This window comes from Acanthaster planci, linkage group LG12, assembly GCF_054643075.1.
Source record: "Acanthaster planci isolate LZ-2023a linkage group LG12, COTS_SCS, whole genome shotgun sequence".
Classification (NCBI taxonomy): Eukaryota; Metazoa; Echinodermata; class Asteroidea; order Valvatida; family Acanthasteridae; genus Acanthaster; species Acanthaster planci.
Genome location: NC_141788.1, coordinates 12,637,064 through 12,664,701, shown reverse-complemented (window position 1 = coordinate 12,664,701; position 27,638 = coordinate 12,637,064). Strand labels below are relative to the sequence as shown.

At 41.6% G+C, this 27,638-nt stretch overlaps 1 protein-coding gene across 1 annotated transcript in view; it reads left to right on the top strand.

Moving 5' to 3' along the window:
- Nucleotides 1–27,638, top strand: part of LOC110988056 (uncharacterized) — a 74,268-nt gene that overhangs the window by 16,623 nt on the left and 30,007 nt on the right. The window contains exon 3 of the mRNA XM_022251276.2: nt 19,100–19,221. Within this exon, the coding sequence (XP_022106968.1) occupies nt 19,100–19,221 (122 nt within the window). The remainder of the gene's footprint in view (nt 1–19,099; nt 19,222–27,638) is intronic.

Sequence of the window (27,638 nt, the reverse complement as noted above, 5' to 3'; positions counted from 1 at the left end):
ACCTCACTGACCTTCTGGAAGTGCACAGATATTTTCTTAGAAATTAGATTGGAACAGAATGGGTTATAAAAAGGAGGAGAGAAAGGGGAAGGGCATCTTCAAGATTATAACTTGCTGTGTATCGCATCTGCTAGAACTACTGTAGAAATAAATAAGTATGCATTTACATGTAGAATAGCAGAGAAGTGTGATTGTGTGAGTTAGAAGTTCAACCGTTTCATCGTAAAGAAGATGAAACTACATTAAACTGACAGTCAGACAAAATAAACCACACACAAAAAACAAGATTTCAAAAATTGTAAATTTAGAAATTCTGACTGTTTACAATCACCAAACATCAAAATGCCAACAAAGCAATCAAAAAACACAAATAAGCTTCCATTAACATTTTCACATCAAAATCAACTTAACCACTCCCTGCTGGGTGACCCGTTTTCGAGTACATAGGCTTTATATGCAGAGCCGGGAGCCCGAAACTGGGACAAAAGAGTTGGGCCTTATAACAAAAGACCGTGCTCAACAAAAGACTGAGCTGTTGGGCATTACCAACATTTTTTTGCTCTCAATAGTGGAGATAATCCAGCCTTGTTTTGAAACAGTATAGCATGGTTTGAGGCATTTAAAGTGAGCGGATTACGACCGGGGACAAAAGCGCTCTACCACTGTAGCGATGAGCCACACAGCACTGCTGCACGCTAATCTGGCCCCAAACGAAATTCCTGTTTTAACAAATGGTTTTCGTGACTCTGTTGCCTGAAAAACCATTGTTGGCGACCGATTTATAACGAGCATTTATGAATCTTGGTGGTGAAAACACTTGCGCAGTGCCGAACTGTTGCCAAAGAAGGCATGAGGGAAATGTGGCAACCAGTCAATGTGGCAACCAGTCAATGTACATGTACAGTTCCTGCCAAAAAGAGTCGCGGACGTTCTCTACATGTACATGAACATTGTATACGAATGCAGCTTTACAGTTTCAAGTAAAAAAAACAATGCCGTCACAAATTGTTTTGCAGGTTCATTCACAAAATTTGATCTCATGGCTATGTTTGTGTTTTCTGTGTTCATGTATTTAATTTGAAGACATACTGCTTGTACTTGAAACGAGCGGTTTCCACAGAATTTCCAGCCGCAGTATGAGGCTAATCACCCGCCCCTCCAGATGCGTCATGCATGCTTACAAGGCGATACACACATCGTTTGCCAGTTTCCTGTAGTCATGACAAGCATAAAGCACGAATCAAGAATCATTGATTTTTTACATTGATTACACAAGCGTCAAGAACAGAATTTCCCTTCCCGATTCCGATAAAAATATGCCCAAAGACGTTCGCTTGATTACTCCCACATCTCAAGAGCCTAACTAATTGCCAAACAATTATTCATATTGGTGCAAAAAGACCTAGTGTACCCGCCATTGAGACTATGCGTTTACATGATGTACATTTTGCAAGACACAGCTATCCAATCGCAATATTCCTTCATGACATCATGCTTCTTCAGCGACCATCTCACACGCGGGCGGCCACGCCACAGTGGGCAAGTGAACTCAGACTATCGATGCCATGCAGCTAGTGTCGAAAATTAGAAGACAGATGGAAAATTAAATAAAAATGTCTCTCCATGACTAGGCTTGGGCGGGATTGCCTTTTTTGATACCGCGGTATCCATGAAAAAATACCGCGGTATTTACTAATACCGCGTTATTCGTTGCAGAAGGCAATGACGTCATCAAAAAGCAGCGGCGATGCTGGCATTCAAAGGCAAACCACAAACAACACAAGGGGCCAGCATGAGAAAGGGTTTTTTAACGACACAAAACCCCCTAAACTTAATAACTATTATAATTTATCTGTCCATTTGATGTCAAATAAAACTTATGTTTTAAAAAAAGGACGGCGTTTTAAATACCGATTTGTTGCTCCGCGATATATATCTGTGTGGTCACTCGTACATGTTTTATTCCTCCATGCTAGTACGGTGTCAAAATCTGCACATGTGCTGCAGTCAAGTTGGTACTCGCTGAGACAGTACGTTATTGTAATGATTACGTGCGGGTCACCAGTGGCTGCTCCTTTTAGCTGCGCCCTAACACTGCGCGTGTGCAATGGTAAGGTGGCTTTCAGAAACCTCTGCGACGCAGCAGTCGACTCTTATTACGAAATCGGTTGTAACAAAATTCCGATTACAAGCACAAATCTGTGGTCCCGGTGAAAACGTGCATATTTATTTGGGGAGAAAATATGTTACAGCGAAATAGCATTGTACGGAATTCTTGGTACAACGAAAGGTTTTCGTGACTCCGTTGCATGAAGAACCATTCTTGGCGACCCATTCATAAAGCGTTTGCGAATCGCGGTGTTGAAAACGTGTGCGGTGCACCACACTTGTTCACGCAGAGCGGAACCGTTGCCAATGAAGGCATGATGGAAATGCGGCAAGCAGTCAATGTATAGATTCTGCCAAAAAGGGTCGTACGTTCCACTACATCGAATGCAGCTCTATAGTTGCAAGTCAAAAAACACTGCCGTCACAAATTTTTCCGCAGGTTCATTCACAAAAAAAAAAAGATCTTATGTCTATGTTTGTGTTTTCTGTGTTTATGAATTTAATTTGAAGTTGTACTGCTTGTACTCAAGCGAGCGTGCTTCCACAAAATTTCCAGTCACGCAACACAAGGCTTATCGCACGCACGCTTACAACGCGATATACAGACATCGGTTGCCAGATTCCTGTCGTCATGACACGCATAGTGCACGATTAAAAAATCCATGATATTTTACATTCATTACACAAATACCAAAACAAAAATTCCCATCACATTTCCGATGAAATACGCCCCAAATAAGTTCGCATGACTATTCTCGTATCTCAAGAGTCCAACTAATCGCCCAACACTGAATTATTCATATTGCTGCAAAGAGATCTAGCGTACCCGCCAATGAGACTGTGCGCTTTCATGACGTACATTTGGCAAGACACAGCTAGTTGATGAGCCTTCAAATTCTTGGAGGTACATCCAGGCCTACATGTGCATTCAGGTTAGTTACTGTTGGCTTCGTCGTCATCCATGGCGATTGAAAGTCTTTTAAAAATCCCTGGATTGATGCTTTCACATATATTTGCTTTTTTAAATTTCACATGCACATTAAACATGTTGTCCTATGACAGTGAAGTTTGTTATTCTAAACACATCACAAGGTATTTGATTAATCATAACCGAGACATCTTTTTGATCAACCGTTGCACGTTGTCCTAATTTTATATTCTGGAAAAACTGAAATACAAGCAGTGACAAGTGAGGAATCGGGTTTTTGTTTCTCGTTTCGTGTGGTTTGAAGGAATGTGAGAACATTAAAAAAGATCGTTGATTGCCATGGATGTCGAACAGATGCAGATTTATGGAATCATTTTATAGTTTATAACACACATTCCTGGCTTCGGTTAGATAGATTTTCACACAATACTTGTACATGTTGTATATAAAGGACAAAAAAGACCATAAAAAAGCACAAGCAGCATTCGCATTTTCTGATCCGCCAATAAAAATCTGCGGCAAATAAAGTCCAGTGTGGACACGGAAGACCAGCTGATTTTTTAATTCCCAACCTGTAGGGCTGTGATACATGTACGTGTATACATGTGCCAACGAGCAATACAAGAAGCACTGCCTACAAGCTATTCCAAAACCGCAAACTTGACGGCGGCGATAGGGAAACAAAACCTTTTGACAGGCAGGTTGATGGCTGCATGCTGAAGTATCACGTTACGTCTTATCTCTTCACCAAAAGACACAATACAAACGTGATGCTGGATGACTGAAACCACGAAGTATGCAGTCACTGTTGTGGATATAATTGTCTGCTTTCATCTTATGAGGGTTGTGGGAACATTCTGAACAAATCAGCCAGAATACCGCGGTGTTGAAATTCAATACCGAATATGTCGGTATTCCGGTATTCATGGATTGTTAGTCGGTATTGTTCGGTATTAAAATCAAAACCGCGGTATTCGGTAATACCGAAATACCGCCCAAGCCAATCCATGACACATTTCATGTTGGAAAGACTACTTACATGGATGGAGGCTCCAGTTGACAAGTCTCCACATTCTTGCAGGTACACACAGGCCTACATGTTCATGCCGTTTAGTTTTGTTGTCATCCATGGCGATCGAAAGTCTTTTAAAAATCCCTGGATCGATGCTTTCACATGTATTGCTTTTTTATATGTTAACATCTTTTCATATGACAGTGAATTTTAGTATTCTAAACACATCACAGTATATTTGATTAACTACAACCAAGAGATCTTTTTGATATATCGTGTGTTCACATGTATGCACATACATCTGTACATGCACAAACGTGCATGTGCATTGTACATGGCATTGTACAACAGTGCTCCTAAGCCATTGCGTTGCGTTCCACCTACAACCAATTTCGGATACAATGAACGTTTCTGCGCCGATTTTGTAATGACGAGAGTCGACTGTACCGTATGTTGAAATGCAGTTTTGACTTCAAGAAGCATGCGAACTTGTGAAGCAGGTGTTCAGTTTAGAAAATTCACAGTGCAAATTCGGCACCAACTTACGTTAAAAAAAAGTATGTTCACGTTCGCGCCGATTATTTGAGAGTTGGCAAATGTTGAACATGATTTATCATGCATGTTGACGGATGAGGTGCATCCTGGATGGTCGGTCATGTTCACATGACTCGGACCCTTCCATTTTCTTCAAGGGGAGGGATGAAACCCAATTTTTATATAAACAGCGTCGGGAAAGCTTATAGCAAATAAAATATTTTTAAATCACTTTGTATAGAAAGTAATTATTACTACATGTGTATGCAAACAAAACATTTTTTTCACAAATGTTTAAACATTAAAAATTAAATACAAAAAAGAATAAATCATCCCTGTTTTGGTGAATGAATTCAACTAGGCACCAAACAGTTTACAATTCAGCACGGGGAACAAGTTGGAATCACACATTACAAAATTAAACACAGATTTGTAAAAAAGAATTTCTTGCAAATAAAGTAGACTCTATCACAATGTGTAGATTCTTTGGGCATGGTGCATTGCTAGTGTGTGGCTGCTCAGAACAGGCGATCGTGAGTGTATGTTGTGCACACGTGGCACGGCGCTGCATGCTCTGCAGGACCTGGCAGGAACTGTGTAGTTGCAGGTACGTACATGTACAGTAAATGTACATTGTACATATGTAATGTACATTCGACTAGTTGCACGGGCCTACTATCATCACTGAACCTACCATTCATTTATGTTGGGAGTTCCAAACTCAGATACCATTATAATGAACATGCCATTCCAATCGCAGGTTGCCTGGACTCTCCGGTACACACAGGTCATGGAATCTGTCGTTCCAATAGCGGACTTTTCAGTCGACATCGATATTTAAATGACGTGACTTAAATTTGGGTAGGGCGTTGTGAATGCAGAGTGCACGGAATATTCATGTTTGCAGATTAACATACACCGTTCTTGCCACGTACGGTCGTTGTCGTCGTCAAGTGCTCTTTTGTTAAAAAAGTTCGCGGACTACAGCGGACTTCCCCCAGGTAGAACGGTCAGGCTTTACTGGCAAGCCCCCAAGGTGTTTAGATTTGGGAAAATAGGTACTTGGAACTTGCTATATGGTGTTGGATTTTGACTAAATACATTTACATGTAGGTACTGTCGACCTGCACTTACCCTGTTGAATTTTGACTGAATGGGTACTGTGCTCCTCTCACGTTTTACCATCAGTAAGTTTGGCCCAGAGAATCCAATTTTTTCACTCCCCCAAATTGGAGGATTCTGGAGGATTGAGAAGGGTCCCAAGCAAAAAGGGCCTTGGGGGTTTGGGTTAAGGTATAATATTTTGCATTTTCTACATGTCATCAAAAACTCACTTTAATGCATTTTGGGGCCACACTGATGCCAGCTTACGTGTCTGCATGTCTGCTGTGCCTTTCTCCCCATTACATCATCAGCCCAATGTAAACACAAAATTAGACCTCGAGTGTTCCGAAATTGGCCCAGTTTGTTGTGAAAAGAAATTGCCTCTTATTTCTCTTGTGTTGATTTTCAGGAGATACATGTAAATCCATTGTATACTGGTTTTTGGGTGGCCAATCTACAGGTACATGTATAGTACCTCCAAAACCTGAGTTGAAACTGACGCCACAGGTCAGTTTCAACAGTGGGAGGGACCATCGTGTTCCATTGGCCGACTACCGCCCGCCTCAAGCCGGGCAGCTCCCGGGCAATAAGGTGTCGGCTCGCCAATGTCTGCCTGCTTTAGTGGGTGCCTAAAGCTTAATGTACACCTCAGACATGACAAGTAGATGGCAAACTTCACACCAGGCAAACAAACATATCAAGAAAACAAAAAAGTCTCCCATTATTCGACTTGCAAGTTGGAACATGTGCACTATGTGCACAAGTATTACTGGTGATCTTCGAGAGGTGGATGACACCAGGAAAACAGCTTTCGTCAATAGAGAGCTTTCCAGACTCAACATGGGCATAGCTGCCCTTCAAGAAACCAGGCTCCCCTCCAGTGGCTCCCTTAAAGAGGAGATCTATACTTTTTTCTGGAAGGGTAGAAAACCCAAGGATCCCAGGCAGCATGGAGTCGGCTTTGCCTTTAAGAACACCCTTCTAGCTTTGGTAGAACCCCCTTCTGGAGGCACCGAGCACCTGCTCTCCATCCGTCTCAGCACTGCTGTAGGCCCTGTTAACATCCTCTCCGTGTATGCTCCCACCCTCACCTCATTAGAAGAAACAAAGGATCGGTTTTATGGGCAGCTTGATGCTCTGATCAAAGGTTCTTCAGCGATTTCAATGCCTGGGTGGGCACAGATCATGAGGCATGGCCTACTTGCCTCGGGCACCACAGCACTGGGAAGACAAATGAGAATGGTCAGAGGCTATTGGAAGTATGCTGCTACCACAGCCTCTGCATTACAAACACATTCTTTGAGTGCAGGCCATCGCACAAAGTGTCCTGGAAACATCCTAGGGCTAATTGTTGGCACCAACTTGATTTTATTATCACCAGGCGCTCTGCTCTCAATAGCGTACTCGTCACTAGAAGCTACTGTAGTACAGACTGCGACACTGACCACATCCTTGTGTGCAGCAAAATACGCTTACAACCACGTAATCTGCACTGCTCAAAGCCCAAAGGTCGTCCTCGCATCAACACGGCACAGATGTCGGTTCCAGCTAAGGTGGAAAAGTACATGTACGTGTCCACCCTGGATCAAGCTCTTGAGGGCCTCCCAGAGCATGACGCCACAGCAATGTAATAATTTTTAGTTTTTTTAATAGTTTGTAATATCGAAACGGCGGTCAGCATGTCACTCATTCTTGCTCGCCGAGTTTTGTTTTGGTTGTCATCTATCTACGGTACCATTGATTTTAAATGATCATGATGATCTTCCAAAACCTACTGGAGCCACCCTGGGGATAATCAATGGTGGTCTTGATTTTAAATTGGCAGACTTTGTTCTCTGTAATGTTCATGGATGTGGCTTGCCATTATCACGTACCGATATGTACCACTTATCAAGAAACGAGAATTGAAAGCATCCCAACCGGCATCATAGTCTCATTTACTTGCTATTGCATGGACTGATTGCCTCTGGAGACATTGAGCTATTAAACCCAGGGCCTAACCCTCAGGATTGTCAAGATCACCGATTCATTATCGGCCAAAAAATTGTAAAAACATAACCAGTATTTTGTGCAGTGCCCGAAGCATCCGGAACAAAGGCCAACAGCATCTTTCCCATTTATATGTAAATACTCTCCCTGACATTCTTTTCAAGTCTTGACAATGAAAGTATTCTTGGGCTACCTGACGATTATGTAATACTGAGAAAAGACCGCCGCCCTGCACGCCAAGGTGGTGGTGTCATGGCTGCTGTCAACGCTTCCTTCGCGCCACGCAGACTCAACCATCTTGACCATCTCGATTGCAGTGATCGCAACAATTATAGAGGGATTTCACTCCTGAGTATTGTTGGTAAAGTGTTCGCTCGCATTTTTAGCAGGCTGCATTTACTTGCGGATTGAGTTTACCCAGAATCTCAGTGGGGATTTAGGACAGGCAAGTCAACAACGGATTCGATCTTCACCCTTCATCAGCCAGGGTTCTGCCCAGGATGGTTTCAGTGCCGGCAGGACTATCTAAGTGGAGCGCCACCATGGGTTGGCGCGGAGCGTATAAGAAAATTTTTTGAATTTCAAAGCCCCCCAGATGGCCAAAAACGGCACTTTCTGAGTGTTTTCAACTGTGTATACACAGCCAAGAATTAGGGATCTGATGTCTGAAATTTCTTAATCAGGAAAAAAATCTTTGAAAATTTATAATTTTTGTCAGATAGGATGAGGTAATCATTCTAGATGGACAGTTGAATTCACTCTGAAACACTCTTAAATAAAGACTAGAATCATAACGAATTATGCACTTCCTTTCATTCATACAGTATTTTAATAAATCACAGCAATGAGTGCTAATTCTGACCACTTAGCAGTGTGTGAGTCTACGATTTTTCCTCATGCAATATTTTAATAAATCACAGCAATGATTGCTAATTCTGACCACATAGCAGTGTGTGAGTCTACGATTTTTCCTCCTAGCCCAGAGTTGCACTGCTCTTCTGAAAGGGAAGTTTTCCAAGGGAGGACCTTCTATCACAACTCTAAGAATTGCATCAAGTGTCTGTTCTACCATTCAGTTTCTGACCTTAGTTTTAACCAGCTTCAATTGTGAGAATGTTCTCTCTGGATCAGCTGTGTTTGTAGGAATGACCCTAAGGATCTTTGCAAGTTGACTGAAGTTAGGATACACAGCCTGCAATGCTTGCCTTGTGCACAGCCTCTGAATGAGGTCTGTGTCTGACATCTCAGAAACCTGCTTGATGTAATTCTTGAGAGACATCCACTCCTGTTGCAACTCATCAAGAGTTCCTAAGACATTAGAAGCTTCAAAGAAGCCATGTGCAGCAGTGACAGTACTTTTGCCATAGTCTGGCAACTGGCTTGTAGGTGTCGAATGAATCTCAGAAGGCTTGAACAGTGAGAGAAGCAAACTCATACCCTGTACATCCTCCCCATTGAATCGATCTTGGAGGTTTTCAGTAAGAGCATCAATGTACCTCCCCCTGACATTATTCCTGAAATGTGTTTCATCAGATGGATTTTGAGGGCCTAGTTTTGCAATGGCCAGGAATTCAGGAAGCCTTGCCAGATTAACCCCATCTGTTTCCTTCAAAGATTTCAGAGTGGTGATGGTGGATGTGACAATTTCATGCACTAAAGTGTAATCTGAATCTTTCTTTTGGAAAGCTTTGGATAAAGCATTGATGTGTGGGAGGACATCACACAGCAGGAGCATGGTAGCAGTGAATTTATATGTTGTGACTAACCTATTCAGCCCCAGAGCCCTTGCATCTGTCCTCTCAGTGCCTTCCCTCTGCAGGGTTACAATCAGATCAGGGAAAGCTTTCTTCACCCTCTCTACACTGTTCCCAATTGACAACCACCTGGTTGTAGAAGGCTCAAGAAGCTTACCGGGGGTATCAGTTTTCCCTTCACCTTCTTTCTGAGGCAGCAGGATGTTTTGGACAGCCAGAAACCCTGCGGTTCTTACATTGCTATTATCAAAAAAGTCAAACAATTGTCTAAGGACATTTTCAAACTGGTCAACATCTTTGATACATTTTGCAGCTTGAGAAGAGGCAAGGTTCAAATGATGGGCAGTGCAGTGTATACCAATTAGGCAGGGAACATCATCTTTCAGTCTCTTAACTACACCACTCTTCCTCCCAGTCATCACAGCAGCTCCATCTGTTCCAACCCCCCTCATTCTTTGCATATCAATACCTGCTTTCTCAATGTATTCCTTGACCCTTTTTGTGATGACCTCAGCATTCAAAGAGATTATCCCTGCCTCATTAGGATAACCATCACCACTCCTGGCAGCTCTGGATATGGCATCTATTTCAGGCTGCAAAACGTCAACAATCTTCAGAAATTTCACTTGAAGGTCATCATCAGAATTCAAGTATCGTGCATGGAGAGCCAATTGTTCAATATTTGTACAATCGCTAGACTCATCGAATATCAGGGCAAAGTGATCTGAGGTTGCAAGCTCTTTCAAAGTGTCATCTTCCAAGACCTCAGATATCACATACAACATCTCTTGAACCGTTTTATCTGTTGTATATGTGGCATTTTTTGCAACACGAATCTGCTCCTTCACTTTTAGTCCCAGGAATGATAGAAAATCAAGTAAAGGTTCAAAGTTAGTGATGTGTGCAACCCGCCTCTGCACCAGAAAGTACAAGGATGCGAATGCCTTTTCCATAGCCGAAAGGGAGACGGCAGGGTTAGAGGCCTCCCTGATATCTTGCATGAGCATGTTCTCCCTATCCCTCTGCATTGCATCCTTATGGGATTCACACTCTTCATGCTCTTTCACAGAGCCCTCTCTCATACGAATACAGGGGGCAGTGTTCCATTTTGGTCGACCATATGGCATCTTCTTGTACTTTTGGCATAAAAGACAAAACATTCCAACACCGGGTTCATGGTGCAGCCAAGGTCGATTTTTTTTTCCATTCCGGGTGGAAGTAGTTGGCCTGTTTACCTTTAGTCTTTTTAACTCCACTCGTTGATGGGGTAGACTGATCAGGGGAGTCAGAACCAGGATCTCCCAGGGAAAAAGGATTAGGCTGATGGTGTGTATCATCCCCAGTGTTGGTGTCACCATCCCTAGCAGATGGTCCTGGTTGTGGAACATGGGCAGCCCCAGTTGCAGGGTGGTTCTCCCTAACAGAGGATGTCTGTTTCCTGTAGTGAAATCAACACAGAGTGTGTGTTAGTTTGCAGCTATTTTAGTACTCTACAATGCTGACCCTCCCCCAAAAGTTCACCAAATCATTGCGTCATTTCAATAATGTTGATTCCAGTATCTGAAGAAAATTTTGTAATAAAATTTGGTCAACATTAAACAATGCACGTATTACTGCCAAAATAATATTTCTTTTTGTCCCAATAGAATCGCTAAAATTTCCTGTTTTTGTTTGAGATAGTTTTGGAGCCAGAATTCACTTCATCTGTAAGCATCATATACATTATTTCAAGAGGTACCTTTATCCATGTGCATACAAAAACAAATGTATGAAATAAATTGATTCTATTCTGTAAATCCCTTAAATATTAAATTAATTCGTATCTCTATGTTGCCCATACTTATTTTTCATTTTTTTTGTGTTTAAAATAAGGCAAAACATGCAAAAATCTTGGCAAAATATTTTCCTTATTTTCTTTTTACCCCCTCCCCATTTCTAAAGTGGACCGTGCCAAAGTTACGTGTACAGCTTCACAAAAAGACCGACCGAGCAACGAACGAAAGTTCGAATGCGCTGTCGACATTCATAGTGTGTGCCACACGGTACGCGTATGACTGAAATCTCGGCCTACCCCCAGAACTGTGGGGCCCGACGTCCGCTCCGCTCCCACGTGGTAGCGGAGCGGACGTCGGGCCCCACAGTTCTGGAGGTAATCTCGGCCCGGGCATATCGTGTGTATGAGAAAGATTTTTACTGCAAATTTTCTTGAAGGAAAAGTAATCACAGTTGGTAGATATTTTAGGAGGGTTTCAGGGAAGCAGTTTTTGAGAAATTTGAACACAACGTTGAGATCTTTAACTTCTATCTAAGATCTGTTACGTGTCCATGAGAATCATGTAACGTTACTCCATTATCGTCGATATAGGTGGAGAAAGTCTACGAAAACATTTTTCTCACCAGTCCCTAGTCTCACCTGAAAAACTTGTCCAGCGTTCCAAGCTTCATCCGCTTTGACATATCGACACTATGCATACACAGTCACTCAAACAACTTCCAGAAAAATATTCTCCTCTCCCTCTCTTGGAGCTGAATCAGCTGTCACGCTCAAGCCTAAAGCACTTTGGTCGAACATCCGGGCACTTTCGTGAACCGAAGTCAAATATGCATAGCAACCGTACAGCAGCCATGCTCTGGAGTGAAAACAAACCGCGCTGGATGGAGTAAGTTGTGCACGTGATCGACGGTAATGTTTTGTATGGTCCCATCACACGTTTCAAGTGGACTCTTCGGTTCGAAACTTCAATTCTTCAACGAATTTCAGCCTTCAAAATACTTAGGCTGTGTGAAGTTGTTGGATGCACAAACCACACAATGTTAAAAGCCAATTATTTTATAATTATACGGTTTTCTAAAGAATACCGAATGTAGAAATCAGTGGGCGCTGAAAAAAATAAACTGAGAACACGAAGTGGATCGACACCTTGTAAAACGGCATCGTAATACCACATGGTCTCCCGAGACTGAGCTGCCAATAAATCTACATGTACATGTACAGTACCTCCAAAACCCTACATTTCAAAATATTTGAAGCCTTTTTAATATCACTTTAAATGCTGCTTTTGCACGAGGAGGAAATCTTCTAACACATTTAATTTTTTGGTAAGTTCCATTACAATTTGCAAATGACAGCTTTGGTTGACAAATGACCACTTGATGATCAGACAGGCCAAGTACTGGTTGAATTATTGGTTTACGTCACTCATAACTTAACCATATGCTGCTGGGTTCAATTAAAATGGCCGTAAACAAAGACGGGTGTTTTTCAAGATTTTGTGTTTTCAAAATTCTTCAAAAATTCATTACTTCATTTACTGGACGTTTACACCCACACAAATGACTGTCTGGTGGCTACTCTAATCTGATTATGTAATGGTACTGCCCATGATTCTGTGTGTGACCCGCATTTGACCCCAGGCCACAATGAATGAGTAGTTATGAACATTCTCGTGGTACGTGTGGGAAAGCTGACGATATTTCCAGTTACGTTTTGAGGTTTGTCATAAGATTAAGTAATGCTATAAATTCTCTTTAAGAAACTTGCGTTTAAAGTAATGAGAGAAATCTCTGAAAGAATTGTAGACCATAAAATTGGGAAAGACAGAAACACACACACCACAAAAGAGATTTGGAAGGCAATTCTTTGACATGTTGACTTCTGCACCATTTTAATCTGTGGAGCGACACTTGTAAGAAAATTTCATCCAGAAAAGTGAAGTGCAGAATTGAATCTTGTTCCGGAAGAGACAGTTTGTGAACTGAATCTAACTCCAGTTTGTGGGATCATCAAGTTCCCGTATTTGCCACGGTCATCACGCCGTAGCCGTTTGTCTGGAGCCCGGTCATTCTTATTGGACGTGGTATTTGTCCCCGTTGCAGCTTATTGTTGCACTGTCAAGGACTGAACTGTTTTCCACCATCTGTGGAGTCCAGCATTCTTCACTGGTAGTGCCTTGCCAAGTTCTCGCCCATAAGAACACCTTGTTTATATGAGATATTCCTTATCATTGTAAACTACATGTAGTTCCCATCAACGTTTTTCTTTGTTAATATTTTCTAACTGTATCATTCTCATTAAATCACACTTGTTCATTTGTTCCTTGTATCAGTGTGATCTTGCTTGATTTCTTTGTTGCATCAGAGAAAATTCAAGCTTTGGAATAATTACTGTTCATAAATAGTTTTTCGGACATAACGAGGGCCAGATTAGTGTGCAGCGGTATTGTGTTGCTCAGCAGTGCAGCAATGGAGAGCTTTCGTCCGTGGTTGTAATTTGTATTGAGTGCCATAAATAGTTTAAAAATATTTGAAAACAGAACGGATTACCTCCGCTATTGACAATTGAAAAAATGTTCAAGTCCCAGCAGCTCAGTCTTTTGTTTAGAGTGCGGTCTTTTGTTACAAGACCTGGCTCCTTTGTCCGATTTCGGGCTCCCAGCTATGCGTACAAACATAAAGTACCTGATACCGGGCCACCCGGCACGATGTGGTAAAGCCAGACAGATTCAATGTTCTGCTCAACTAAATTTCCAATCACAGAATGAAATGGAGGCATTGTACGTAACACAGAATCCCTCCACCTGTTGTATGATCTCTATTATGTCTTATTGGCGTGGGGTCATAGTCCAACAACAAACTCTATGCGGTACACTGGTGGAGCACCATGATTCTGTTATGCAACACACATATCCACTCAATTCAACAAGTTTGGGAATCAAAGATCTGGCATTTGTATTCATCAAGGTGGGAACATTAAGTTTATCCGTTTTTATTTCTACCAGGTTACTCATGCAAACACCAGGCTGTTGTATTCAAGGCAGCATATTTCTGCTGCTTACTTCCAGCCCTGGTACACCGCTTAATCAGATTGCTGAATAATCCATAGGTCTTCAGTGTAGACCACACATTCATTGGTAATCGACTTAGTACTCCAGCTCATTTCATTAGAGCCCCGATGTTGAATATTTGCTGTGCAATGTAGTGTAACATGGCACAATCTGATGTTGCTCAAGTATCAACACAAACACATCCAAAACACCAACAAATTGAGGTATTATGACAATTTCAACATTAAAATTCAATATTAAAGCCATGTGATTCACCAGTCATCAACACATCACTTCACAAATTCTCAACACTCCCACAAGAGGAATTTCAACACAAAAACCAACATCTTCTCAGAGCAAACTGAGAGGGTGCTGCCAGTCAGTCAGTGCACCAGGCCAAGGTATTTGTATCATAAAGTGGGAAAAGATACCAGTAGTTGGTCATAAAACTACCTAATAGATCATATTTAGCATTACAGTAAACACTGGCTAAGTTGACACCCCAAAATTTGTGACGACTTGAAGGCTGACTTCTGTAAGTCATCATTTTGCTGGCTTACCTGGAATGATGACCCATGCATACATGTACGTTAAATGTAGGAAATGTATGATGTGATTGGGTTGCAAAGCTCAAAATATCTAGTCTGAGCATGGAGGAAGGAAAAGACACAATGAAAACATTCAACATGGTTTGCAATGCTTCACAATTTTGACATAGGGATTGGAACTAGCTCATTTGCTGTTTCAAAGTATTTCAAAAGTTTCTGATTGCTTCAAGATGTCGTGGGTGTCACTTGTTCCTGGCTATTCCATGCTGTTCTTGTGGTAGTAACCCATGTGCTGACATGTTTTATTGAGTCTCCTGTACTTCTACCACACTGTGCTCGCAATGCAACTTGTCTCATGCTTGGGCCGTGGGAAAGCAGAAATTATAAATTTTGACTCCACATACCCTCATATTATATAGATTTTTTTTGGCAGGAGAAGTTCATGGCAGTGCAGAAGTTGATAAAAAAATTTTAAATGCCGACTTACACAAAGGATTTTGATGTGGTTTTTGTGGAAATGGGACCAAAAATAACACGCTGACTTAGGCAAAATGATGACTTACTGTATAAAAGCTGACATAAAAATTCTCATGGAAATGCATTAGAGACGATCAGGACTTTTGTAAGACTGCCGAATTGAGTGATTTGTCGAGTTGTACGATGTAATAGCCAGTGTTTACTATACATGCATATCAAATTTAAGCAGTAAAGGGTTTTAGCAGGTCAGCACACTTTATAGTTTTCTGAATATAAGCTGCGGCTTATATTTTGATTCTCGTGCTGAAAAATGTCTCTGTGGCTTATATGGCACACTTTGAAGGATGAAGTCAGTCACAAAAGCTGTGGCTGGGCTATGCGTACCGCTGCTGGTGGTGCAGTCATGTTTACATTGCTTTCCATTTACATGTACATAAGTTGAACCTCAGAGAAATAAATAAAAATTTGATTTGTCTGGATTTCGAGTTACTAAATGGAATTCCCTGAGTCATAGAGTCATAAGACACATACATGAAATGTGTATGTTATCGTAACAACGTTTACTTGCTTTACTGTGATGGCAACATTTTAGTGATTATTTTCCCACTTTTTATTCATTTTCATGGTACATTTTTTTCAACCAATCATTTTACTGAGATTTGTTTAATTGTTGTTACCAGTACCTAAAGGTTTCTTTCTACCGCTAAATGAAAATCAACCGCTTAAATGGTACTTGTACATGTACCTAGTACCTTCATGTAGAAAATCACGTCTTTTCATCGATCATGTTCGGTGTGACATGCCACAGAATTTCGGACTTGTTTTCACTTGGATTTTCTGATGATATCATTTTCTGTGGTCATGTGGTTATCGGAAAAAGTCAGGGATTGGACTGTCTGTGAATGGGTCTGTGGTAGCAGCCAGGATAGCCAGAAAGCAGGATTTCTCCAATTGTGGTTGGTGTAGGGTGGTTGTATGCAGTGCTTGTGCCGTGCAGCATGCAGTCGAGCTTGGCAGTAATGACTCAAACCAAGGTGTTGCTTCAGTGCTTACCTACTATTTGGCTGCAGTAATTTGGCTAGGTTTTTATGGGCGTCACAAAAACTTTAAATGAGAAGGGGATGCAGTGTGGAGAACATTTAGAGTTCCGGAGGTATTTTTGTACATAAAAATCATATTCTTTTAGTAAAAAAGTCGGCCAACAAGATAAAACGGTGTTTCGACTTGACTGATTTTGAGTTATCAAGATTTTGTTGTATTGGCCCAGTGCATAGCCGGATGGCAGTGGTGTCTTTTCAAATGCGGCCATATTACATGTACATGTAGCATGCAGCCGTACTGTGTCGCTTGTTACTGGAGTGATGGATCACTTTTGTGCTGCTGATAATCCTCGGGTGCTGAATGCCACAAACCGTGGTATGTTGTTTCAAAACAGTGATGGATTATCTCCGCTTGTGCCAGCACTCTGTGCTAAAAAATGTTGCCGATTCCCAGCAGCTTGGTCTTTTGTTCCAAGTACGGTCTTTTGTTACAAGACCCAGCTCCTTTCAGGCACCCCGGCTATGCGTACAAACCCAAGATCTCTGGTCCCAGGAGCACCGGCACTGAGTGGTGAAAAATATCCACAGCTAATATTGTGATTGGTCTTTTTGTTTTTCATGTGTCTGTGATTGATATGTTGACAGTTGAGCGTGGGGTGATGACTATGGTTCAACAGACTGGGATGGCTGTTACCTACTTGCTGCCTTGTGTAATTTGAAGATGCATGACGTAAAACCGGGCAATTTTCTAGATGTCTGTTTTCAAAATTCTATTAAAAATTATAACTTCATTTACTGGATGTTTACACCCAAACGAATCCACTGGTAATCCGCTAAATGCTAGAAACAGTGGTATAATCTTTCGAAACAATGACAGATTTCCTCTGCTATTGACAAGTGAAAAGATGTTGGCAATTCCCAGCAGCTCAGTCTTTTGTGCTGAGTACGGTCTTTAGTTACAAGGCCCAGCTCTTTTGTCTGAATGCGGCCTCCCCGGTTTTGTGTATTAAGCCTACCAGTATGAGCCTGAAACTGGATGGTTAAAAGTGTACACAGGTGCTAGGCCTCCTTTTATACAAAATAATACTCCTTAACTTGGAGTGTGGGCCTCCTATATTAACCGATGAACCGAAATGCCTTCTTATCAGTGGACTTTCATGACATCTTCATGATTTGGTTTAACCTGTTGGACAGAATGTCAAATTCAAAGGTGTTTTTTCCCCACAAAATGCAAAAGCCTATTGCATCGGAGTGTTTGTGATACTGCCGGCAAACAGTGGCTACAAAACAGTGCCAGGAATGCAGTCACCAGTGAAAGCAACAGGCAAATGCATACTCCTTTGTTGTGCAGGATCTTGGAGGTGCGTCGGCAGCGCCTAGGGTCGGCCAGCCAGAGTGTACTAACTGTTGGTGCTGTGCAGCGCTGTGCAGCCTTGTGGGGCATGCTGCACCTGGCAGAATAAGTTTTTTTGACATGGTGCCTGAAGTGAGGAGTAATGCGAACAGAGTGCTTCCAAGGAACAGCCGTCGCTGTATGAGCCTGGTGATGGTCCAATAGAAAATCAAGCTGCACTGGACCACTGAAATACTCGCAAGAAACATAGAAATACACGAAACAAAGAAAAGAATAATTATATGCCAGGATGAATCCAAATCTTTGGACTCACTGAAATAATCTAGCAGTTTGTGCTCATTTTCCAGTTGTCGAATGTTCGGAATGCAGAAGGAACCAGTACATAAACGGTGTAAAATGCATGCTTCACTTTGTGTGCTTCATGCCATTGGCAATGAAACTTGCTTCACGTTGGAAACCAGGGACAGACTGTTCAGTTACACCGCTGCTTTGCATGTTCAATTTGCCAGATCCCCTGTTTCAGGCCCCTTTTTGTTTTTCGATGTCGTGGCTTTCTTTGTTCAGTTTGCCTAATGTGGTTACTGGGACACTTCTGTGTTACGGGGCTTTCTTTGTTCAAAACAGTGGTCAGTCTTTTGTTTTCTGAGGGCACTGGTGTCCCTTTGCCCACAGAAAGGTGAGAGTTTGCGGTTTCCACAATGCCCGATTGATGGTCAATTTCCAGAAAGGAGGGATTAGGGCATTTGGTATGCAGGACCCTGTTTGCACACTGCAGGCAATGGGAAAGGCATGAAGGCATTTCCCTGTCATATATTCTGGACATACGGTATGTGTTGTGTGGCCATTTTTTATGAAAAGGGGAGGGTCACAGCATTTTCAAGGGTCCTGAGTCTTCAGCATGTTCTTTAAACAGCTGTTGATACCATATGGCTTGACAGCAATACTATGCAAGACCATTGAGATGCTGTGGGTTCAATGATTGGTCAACTGGATTACAGGAATCCCCAGCATGGTCATGTACATGTAGGCATGCAGCTTGGCAGACAACTTGCTTATTAACTGCAAATTAGCAAGGCAACCATGTTATATTATAACATTGTACTGGTAGCTGAGTTAATTGTTATCACTTAAATTTTTAATGTCTTTTTAAGGAGTAAAACCTTTTCTTTTGAAGGAATTAAAAACCTTCACTTCATGTTTTGAAGTCGCAATTACATGTATACACAATTATTGTTTGAAACCAAGGAAGGAAATACCGGTACATGTATGTGGTAGTTTACATACATATACATGATGTAAAATGTGTATTACAGTACATGTACTTGGACGTATGAAACAAGAAGTGCTTTCTATCTGCAAGTATTTCTATTGTGCCTGTGAATCAACCTTTATTGTACAGTACTGTGTGTCTGATTTATTACACGTAGGAAAGATACCAGATGAACACCAAGCCTTGCAGTTGACATCCCAAGGTAATGCATCAACAGGTCTCATGCCAGCTCCAGGAAGTGGATTGCTGCCCACACCTCCACAACCGCTTATATCACAGGTAAGCACACACCTCAACATGTACATTTTTTTTTTCATTAGAGAGGTTAAGTTACGCGTTTTCCAAGAACGTGTACGGCAACACGTACTGGAAGATTCTGTCAGTAGTGTTGTCGTTCAAGTGCGCGGAAAAGAGTTTAAGTTGCAAAGTTTTCGTACGTCTGCATAGTCCACATGTTCAACTTTGACAGCAAATGTTGAAGAGATTACCCTAATATACTATACTAATGTCGATGATGATGATTTTGTTGGAGCATGCTCTAAAAGTGAAAGTGCCAAGAGTTCTTTGCACAAGGCTTGACATGAGCATCCTGACAGATAGTGAATGTCTAAGACTGTTCAGATTTACCTATGACCAAGTTAAACAGGTAGATACTCTACTGGGAATCCCTCCTGAAATCACGTGTTACAATAAGTCCAAAGTGTCTGGCCAAGATTCCCAGTTCTTCTTGCTGAGAACATTGGCGTATACATCCAAACAGGTTAGTTGAATATACATTTTAATTTTAATCTTTTTACAAAAAGATAGAGTAATGTAATTCAATTAGCCTAGCTTTTAATGATGTGCACATACAAAGCAAGATAATCGATATGGAAACAGAAAACTTCAGGCCAACTTAAGGAACATGAATAGCCTCTGTTTTGTCCATAATCATCTGTGTTACTAATTAAGATGGCGTATGTGTTGATTGCGCTACAATGCAGATTGTTAGATCTTAGCAGGCTGTTTGGCCGCTCTCCTGAAGAGCTATCAATAATAATCAACACTGTTCAAGACATAATATGGGAAGATGCTGGAGAAAAATTATCAGTTATCTGCATCAACCCTGGCTGTCTAGTTCTTTGGAAGACTTTGCCCATGCCATCCACGAGCGTGGAAGTCCACTAACCTCCGTCTGGGGATTCATTGATGGTACCGTGCGTCCGATTTGTTGTCCCGGAAAACATCAAAAAGAGGTGGTGTTGTTTTGTTTAAATGGCGCTTTCAGCAACTCAGGCTATTTGCGCCAATAACTGTACGTTTATTCATACACTTTATTAATCAGCATCAGATGTTCCCTAACCATTCCTCAGGATTGGGTGCATGCTGTCAAGTTGATTATTGGTATTCTGTGGCGGAAGGACAACTCAGGCACAGCTGGCTGAAGCACTGGCTGGTGTACCCGGTTGGTCTGATCCAGGTCATCTGGGGTGAGCCTCAGAACTGGTCTGGTCCCAGGCCATCTAGGTAGAGCCTCAGAACCAGTCTGGTCCTAGGCCATCTAGGAAGAGCTGCAAAACCGGTTGGTTTGGGCCATCAACTTGAAGGAGAGAGAGAACAGCTGAGACTCACTGTCTCTACATGCAGTGCATGTGGCAAGCTGTCACCTTGAAGGAGAAGAGTACAGCGGAGACTCACTGTCCCTACATGCAATGCATGTGGCAAGCCGTCAACTTGAAGGAGAGAGATAACAGCGGAGACTCGCTGTCTCTACATGCAATGCATGTGGCAAGCCGTCACCTTGAAGGAGAAGAGTACAGCGGAGACTCGCTGTCTCTACATGCAATGCATGTGGCAAGCTGTCAACTTGAAGGAGAGAGAGAACAGCTGAGACTCGCTGTCTCTACATGCAATGCATGTGGCAAGCCGTCACCTTGAAGGAGAAGAGTACAGCGGAGACTCACTGTCTCTACATGCAATGCATGTGGCAAGCCGTCAACTTGAAGGAGAGAGAGAACAGCGGAGACTCACTGTCTCTACATGCAATGCATGTGGCAAGCCGTCAACTTAAAGGAGAAGAGTACAGCGGTGACTCACTGTCTCTACATGCAATGCATGTGGCAAGCCATCAACTTGAAGGAGAGAGAGTACAGTGGAGACTCGCTGTCTCTACATGCAATGCATGTGGCAAGCCATCAACTTGAAGGAGAGAGAGTACAGCGGAGACTCCCTGTCTCTACATGCAATGCATGTGGCAAGCCATCAACTTGAAGGAGAGAGAGTACAGCGGAGACTCGCTGTCTCTACATGCAATGCATGTGGCAAGCCGTCTACTTGAAGGAGAAGAGTACAGCGGTGACTCGCTGTCTCTACATGCAATGCATGTGGCAAGCCGTCACCTTGAAGGAGAAGAGTACAGCGGAGACTCGCTGTCTCTACATGCAATGCATGTGGCAAGCTGTCAACTTGAAGGAGAGAGAGAACAGCTGAGACTCGCTGTCTCTACATGCAATGCATGTGGCAAGCCGTCACCTTGAAGGAGAAGAGTACAGCGGAGACTCACTGTCCCTACATGCAATGCATGTGGCAAGCCGTCAACTTGAAGGAGAGAGATAACAGGGGAGACTCGCTGTCTCTACATGCAATGCATGTGGCAAGCCGTCACCTTGAAGGAGAAGAGTACAGCGGAGACTCACTGTCCCTACATGCAATGCATGTGGCAAGCCGTCAACTTGAAGGAGAGAGATAACAGGGGAGACTCGCTGTCTCTACATGCAATGCATGTGGCAAGCCGTCACCTTGAAGGAGAGAGAGTACAGCGGAGACTCACTGTCTCTACATGCAATGCATGTGGCAAGCCGTCTACTTGAAGGAGAAGAGTACAGCGGTGACTCGCTGTCTCTACATGCAATGCATGTGGCAAGCCGTCACCTTGAAGGAGAAGAGTACAGCGGAGACTCACTGTCTCTACATGCAATGCATGTGGCAAGCCGTCACCTTGAAGGAGAGAGAGAACAGCGGTGACTCGCTGTCTGTACATGCAATGCATGTGGCAAGCCGTCACCTTGAAGGAGAAGAGTACAGCGGAGACTCACTGTCTCTACATGCAATGCATGTGGCAAGCCGTCAACTTGAAGGAGAGAGAGAACAGCGGAGACTCGCTGTCTCTACATGCAATGCATGTGGCAAGCCGTCACCTTGAAGGAGAAGAGAACAGCGGAGACTCGCTGTCTCTACATGCAATGCATGTGGCAAGCTGTCAACTTGAAGGAGAGAGAGAACAGCGGAGACTCGCTGTCTCTACATGCAATGCATGTGGCAAGCCGTCACCTTGAAGGAGAAGAGTACAGCGGTGACTCGCTGTATCTGCAGGCGGTGTATAGCTGGAGGGCCAATGGGACATTGGCTGGAGTGATGAAGGTTGGCAACACCCATCAGTTGAAAAAAAGAACAGAGCCCCTGGATGAACGGGTGGCTGTGGTGTGATGAGTGCACCCAAGCATGGTACAACCCACTTCTTAAATACAAGTGCACCCAGCAAATAGTAAAAGGGCCATTACATAACCAGTCAGCCCACTGGGCAACATCTTAATAAAAGAATACTGGGTACAAAACACAATACATGGGGTCTGCTGCAGAACAGGTTAGACTTAAAATACCACAAATGTCTAAAGAAAAATTAAATTAAAAACAGCAGGCGAAATATAAAGGAAGAAATGTCCCATCTGTAACAACAGTGACTGACTTTATATTTGACTTGTCTTTAACGATTAAATGTTAGTCATTGGCATGTCTGACCAATTCAAATTAGTCACTGGTCTGTCTGACTACATGTAATTTTTACTGGTCATTTTAGACATAGAGCTGGACTTTTTATTAGTATTGTTAGTCACAATGACAAATTTTTGTTTACAGTGTATACAGTAAAATAATAACACAATTCAGCTTAACTAGTTGTCAAACCATTTGGGAAATGTCAGCTAAGTGAAATTTATGAATACACTTGAATATGTGAATAAATTTGGTATTCTTGTCATGTCTAAGTGTCCAGGATTTACTTCACAAGTTGTCGTCTCAGGAATTCCCAAATCACCTTTCTTTCCTCACTTTTCGCTTCCATCTTCTTCTCCCTTTCCCTTTTTTTCAAGCTCAAGCTTTCCTTTCTCAAATGCCAGCTGTTCATTCTTCAACTGGATTTCCTGTTCCTTCAATGGCATTTCTTTTTCGGACCTTGACTTCAAAAACTTCAATATATCTGAGGATGACGAAGTTCTCTTTGCTTTCTGGGGCGTAACGTTAATTTCAGAATCAGAATCACCTATCTGGCTTTCATTGGTTACAACAAAGCAAACAGAATGAAACAATATAAGCAGAAATGAGTTGCTTAATTATTTCTGATATTTAAGTCTTTAATTCTGACATAAGACACATACATGTACATGTTTGCTTCTTGGAGATTGTTTTCAAGGCTGCCTTCCTGATTTCCACTCCAATGAGCCTTTGTTTCTCATTTTTCTTGTTTTCATCTTCTAGTCTTGTCACCTGCTCCTCCTGAAGGTCTTTAATTTCCTGAAGGAGCTGGTGCTTCTCTTCTACCTCCTCTTCGGTGCCAGATCTACAAAAACAGAAAAAGACTACAACCCCAACATCCTCAAATTCAGTAATTATTTCCAAAGATCTGTTAAAAGTCATGTCCAATTAATTTTGTTACACAGTCTTGCATAATAATTATTGAATGTATGGCACCTCTTCAGCGCATCCGCATCTTCTTTCTTATAATAGGCCAGAAGCATATGCATCATTTGCTATGACCTTTTGAAGTAATATATCATCATTCGCCGACAATCTAAATGGCTTCTTTTTGGCTCCCTTCATACTTTGGGTAAACCTTTTGTTTTCTGTGGGGAAGTGAGACATCATAAGAGTAACCAACCCCCCCCCATTGAAACTGATGAAACAATTTGAAATAGGTCTGATCCTTAGAAATTACATACATTTCAAAATAAACATTTGTCTAGTTTACATCACTATCACACCATTAATATGAAAAGGATAAAAACTGTTCATTTGAAAGCCGAAATCTTCCTCTATACTATGTGATATGTAGTTACCTGCAATAAACATAATTACCACTTGTTCTGTGCAGAATGTACTCACAAATAAAGGATGTTTTCCTTACCTTCTGCAATTGGCAAAACTTGTCTTTTGATGTTGCGAACGGTAAACTAGCAGTCTGAACGTGTGTTGCTAACGTGCATTTTAGCTACGTGTACACACATTTCCATGACACCACACAGACTTCGGACGTTATCTTTCTGGGAAAACGTGTAACTTAATCTCTCTATTACATGGAGATGTGCAGCCTGGAGAAGAACTAGGAATGTCATGTTCAATTATAAGATAAGGCAATAAAAAACAATCGGTAGGATATTGGCTTTGAAGGAAGAGGGAAACCTTGTTGCCAGTTCTCTTGGCCAAACGTCACCAAGTTTTAATTTCTCATTTAAACATTCTTTTCTGCACCAGATAGTAACAAGAGTTAAAGCCAAGGTTGCACACATGCACATGTACATGTAGTTACCCTGAAAAGAAAAATACTTCCAAAACTTTGAATAACCACTTCAGGCTGGTAAAACATTTACCAGCAGAAGTTAACTAAGATCATCAAATTCACAATACAGTAAAATCTCGATAAGTCGAAGCCTGTTAAGTCGAAACTCCATTTACCTCAACATCTTTCTGTATTCCCGACAAAAGAATAGGCCTTTATGTACAAAAAACTATCTGTAACTCGAAACGTCACTACCACTAAAGCCACTTATCTCGAAGTTTTGGCAGGCCAATTAAAAAAAAAAACCGCTGAAGAATGATGAATGAAAAGTGATGAAAGAATGCTTGCCTTCATTATGAGTCATTACTGTCACGCGCACGGCTTTTCTGTGATGAGCCGAGCATGTTCACACGGGCTGCCATTGTCACGTCGACAAGCACTGGGTAGACCGCAACCGTAAAATAAGTCAGGCACGAATGATGTGCCCTCAAGCGCTTTGTACATGTATCACATGACCCAGCACGGAAACCCATATATCATGCATCATATAAAATTCACAGTTTGAAGTGTTACTGTTACATTTTGTTTAAAATTTAGGGGGAAGGCAAATAGAATTAAGAGCATTTACATCTGAGACATTCCACACCAGTGGGCCTTTTGAATGTTTTTGAGCATTGCTTAGAACATATAGATGGGCAAAATACAGTAAGGTCATGCTTTCTCAAGCTTTGTGCTATGCCTTGTCACCAAGTTGAAAATAACTACATGCAGATTTTAGAGGTAGTAAAGATAAAACAAAATGCATGATCATTACAGGTACATGTTCATGTATGTATGTAAAATGACAGACACACATCAAGGAATAGGGTACTTGGATAAATTCAGTTTTATTGACATTATTATTAGCCCATTTTACATTGCTTTCAAGTGAAAATTCCAGCACAACCATTTTTGCACTTGCTTTAAAGTTGTGATGTGATTAGAATAATGTACTGTATGAACACAAGAGTCATGCATACTGAAAACATCTTGATTGCCTCCCAGGGTACGTCAGACTTCAAAGAAGATGGGAAAAAGGAATCATGAAATTGTAAGCAGACATACATGTACAAGGAGGTCAATATTTACAAAACATGTTTCCTTCATTACATTTGCAACACTTTTGAAATAACCACATTTTTGAAAAACAAGATGGGCAAAAAAATTGTTTGGCTCCTGGTTTCCCAACCAACCCTAAGTTTTCAGCGTGACCATAAAATGTTTATTGGCATGTTAAAAAAAATTCGTTTTTATATGCTGCTTTTTTTTCTTTCTTCACAAAACACATCTGGACAATCTTTTGTCACGTTAAAATGCTTGTACTTTATAAGTTTGCCTGCTTACATGTACAGTACGTTGGCAACTTTTCAAAAGAAACCTGTTATTTTCACGAGTTCCCTTTACATTTGCTGTTGCGTTGGTGAAAATAAAACGAATTTGCCAAACAGCCTTGCTTCATAAAGCTGAAGTGCCCAAAAATTTGATTGGAATACAACACCCCAAAAAGGTCTCCCAATTTACAAAAAAGACAAAACCACCTGTACAAACTTCTGAGAGTACCTTCCAGAAGAAACAGAAAATATACAAGGTATAGATCATGGTGCAGATCAAGTGGCCTTTCCACACTAATATATATTTTACTTTGTTTTCAGCCATAAACAAGGATACCTTAATTTAATCTTGGAAATAAATACGAGGCCAGATTATATTTACAATAATGGTTATCTCTATGTATCAGGGTTCCAGCTGGAAAAAGTTGTAGCCAAATGTTTGATTTTATAGCCATCCTGCAACTTTATGAGCCAACATTATGTATTTTGTAGCCAATTTGTTTGACAATAAAGATAAACAAATAACACGTTATCCGCTCTGATTCTTTTCAGTTTGTGTGAACTGCTTTTCAAATGGATCAGTTATTATAAACAGACTAGCATTTAATAAAAACTACATCCTGCACGTCTCATATTTCAAATGTTTGTTGGAATTTATTTCCATACATCTCGTATTTCACACGTTTTGCTGTAAGTTATTTCCAAGGTACATGTAAGTACATGTGAAGAATACATATAGATATGAATAATTCAGATACCAAGAATACAAGGTTTTTCACCAGACCACAGTTTGAATACCCGAAGGAAACCAAACACATTTCTTGGAGGGCACCTTCAGTAGCAACCCTCATCAAGGTATCCAGTTTGTCGGGTTTGAGGTTGCATCGTTTTATATAACGTAAGCACAAAATTATGCGGAGACTAAGCGTACTTATTCGTGTTCAAGGCCTAGGAAGTAAAATGCAACTTGTACATTGTGGGGCCAACACATACTGTACCTGTTAACCGGCGTACACTCGACCAGACTCGGGCCGAGACGAATTTTTTTTAGCTTGCCCAATCAGGCAGGCTATGCACTAAATTTGGTTGCCTGAATTGGATCAACACTTGCCCAAGATTTCTCGAAATCCGCGATTATTGTGGTTATTTAACTTAGGCCTACTGCATGCAAGCAGTCTTTTATTTGGCCAAAAAATAGCTGTGCTTCCGATCACACAATCGGGCATTAGGTCAGAAATATTTTGGTTGGGGAGGCAATTTTTTGTGCTGATTGAATGGCATGAATATTAACGACAGCTCCCAAAATTCTCTCAAAAGTGATGAAAACCTGTGTTAATCTACATGTATGTAAAAATTTCTACAGTCGACAATTCACCAGAATTAGGGCCAATTCACACAGTGCTACTCAGGCAATCATGATGGCAAACTGGCCAACAATGTCCGAGTATCGCGTGATAAGCACGCATGATGCATCCAGACTAGTGGGCAATAAACCTTGTGCCGCAGCAGGAATTTGTTGAAACACGCTTCAAGTATGAGCAAAACAACCTCAAATTAAACTCATGAACACAGAAAATACATAAATAAGAAACCAAGCTCTGTGAATGAACTTGCAGAAAATCTCTTGCAACATCGATTTTTTTTCAAACTTTTGCTTTAGCATTGCATGCGATGTGTATGGCTGATGTATAAATCGACCGTAATGTACATTATGTATATATACATGTATATAGACTGGCCCTGGTTGCTACATTTCCATTACGCATTCTGTTGCTTGTGCGCGGCGGGAACCAGAG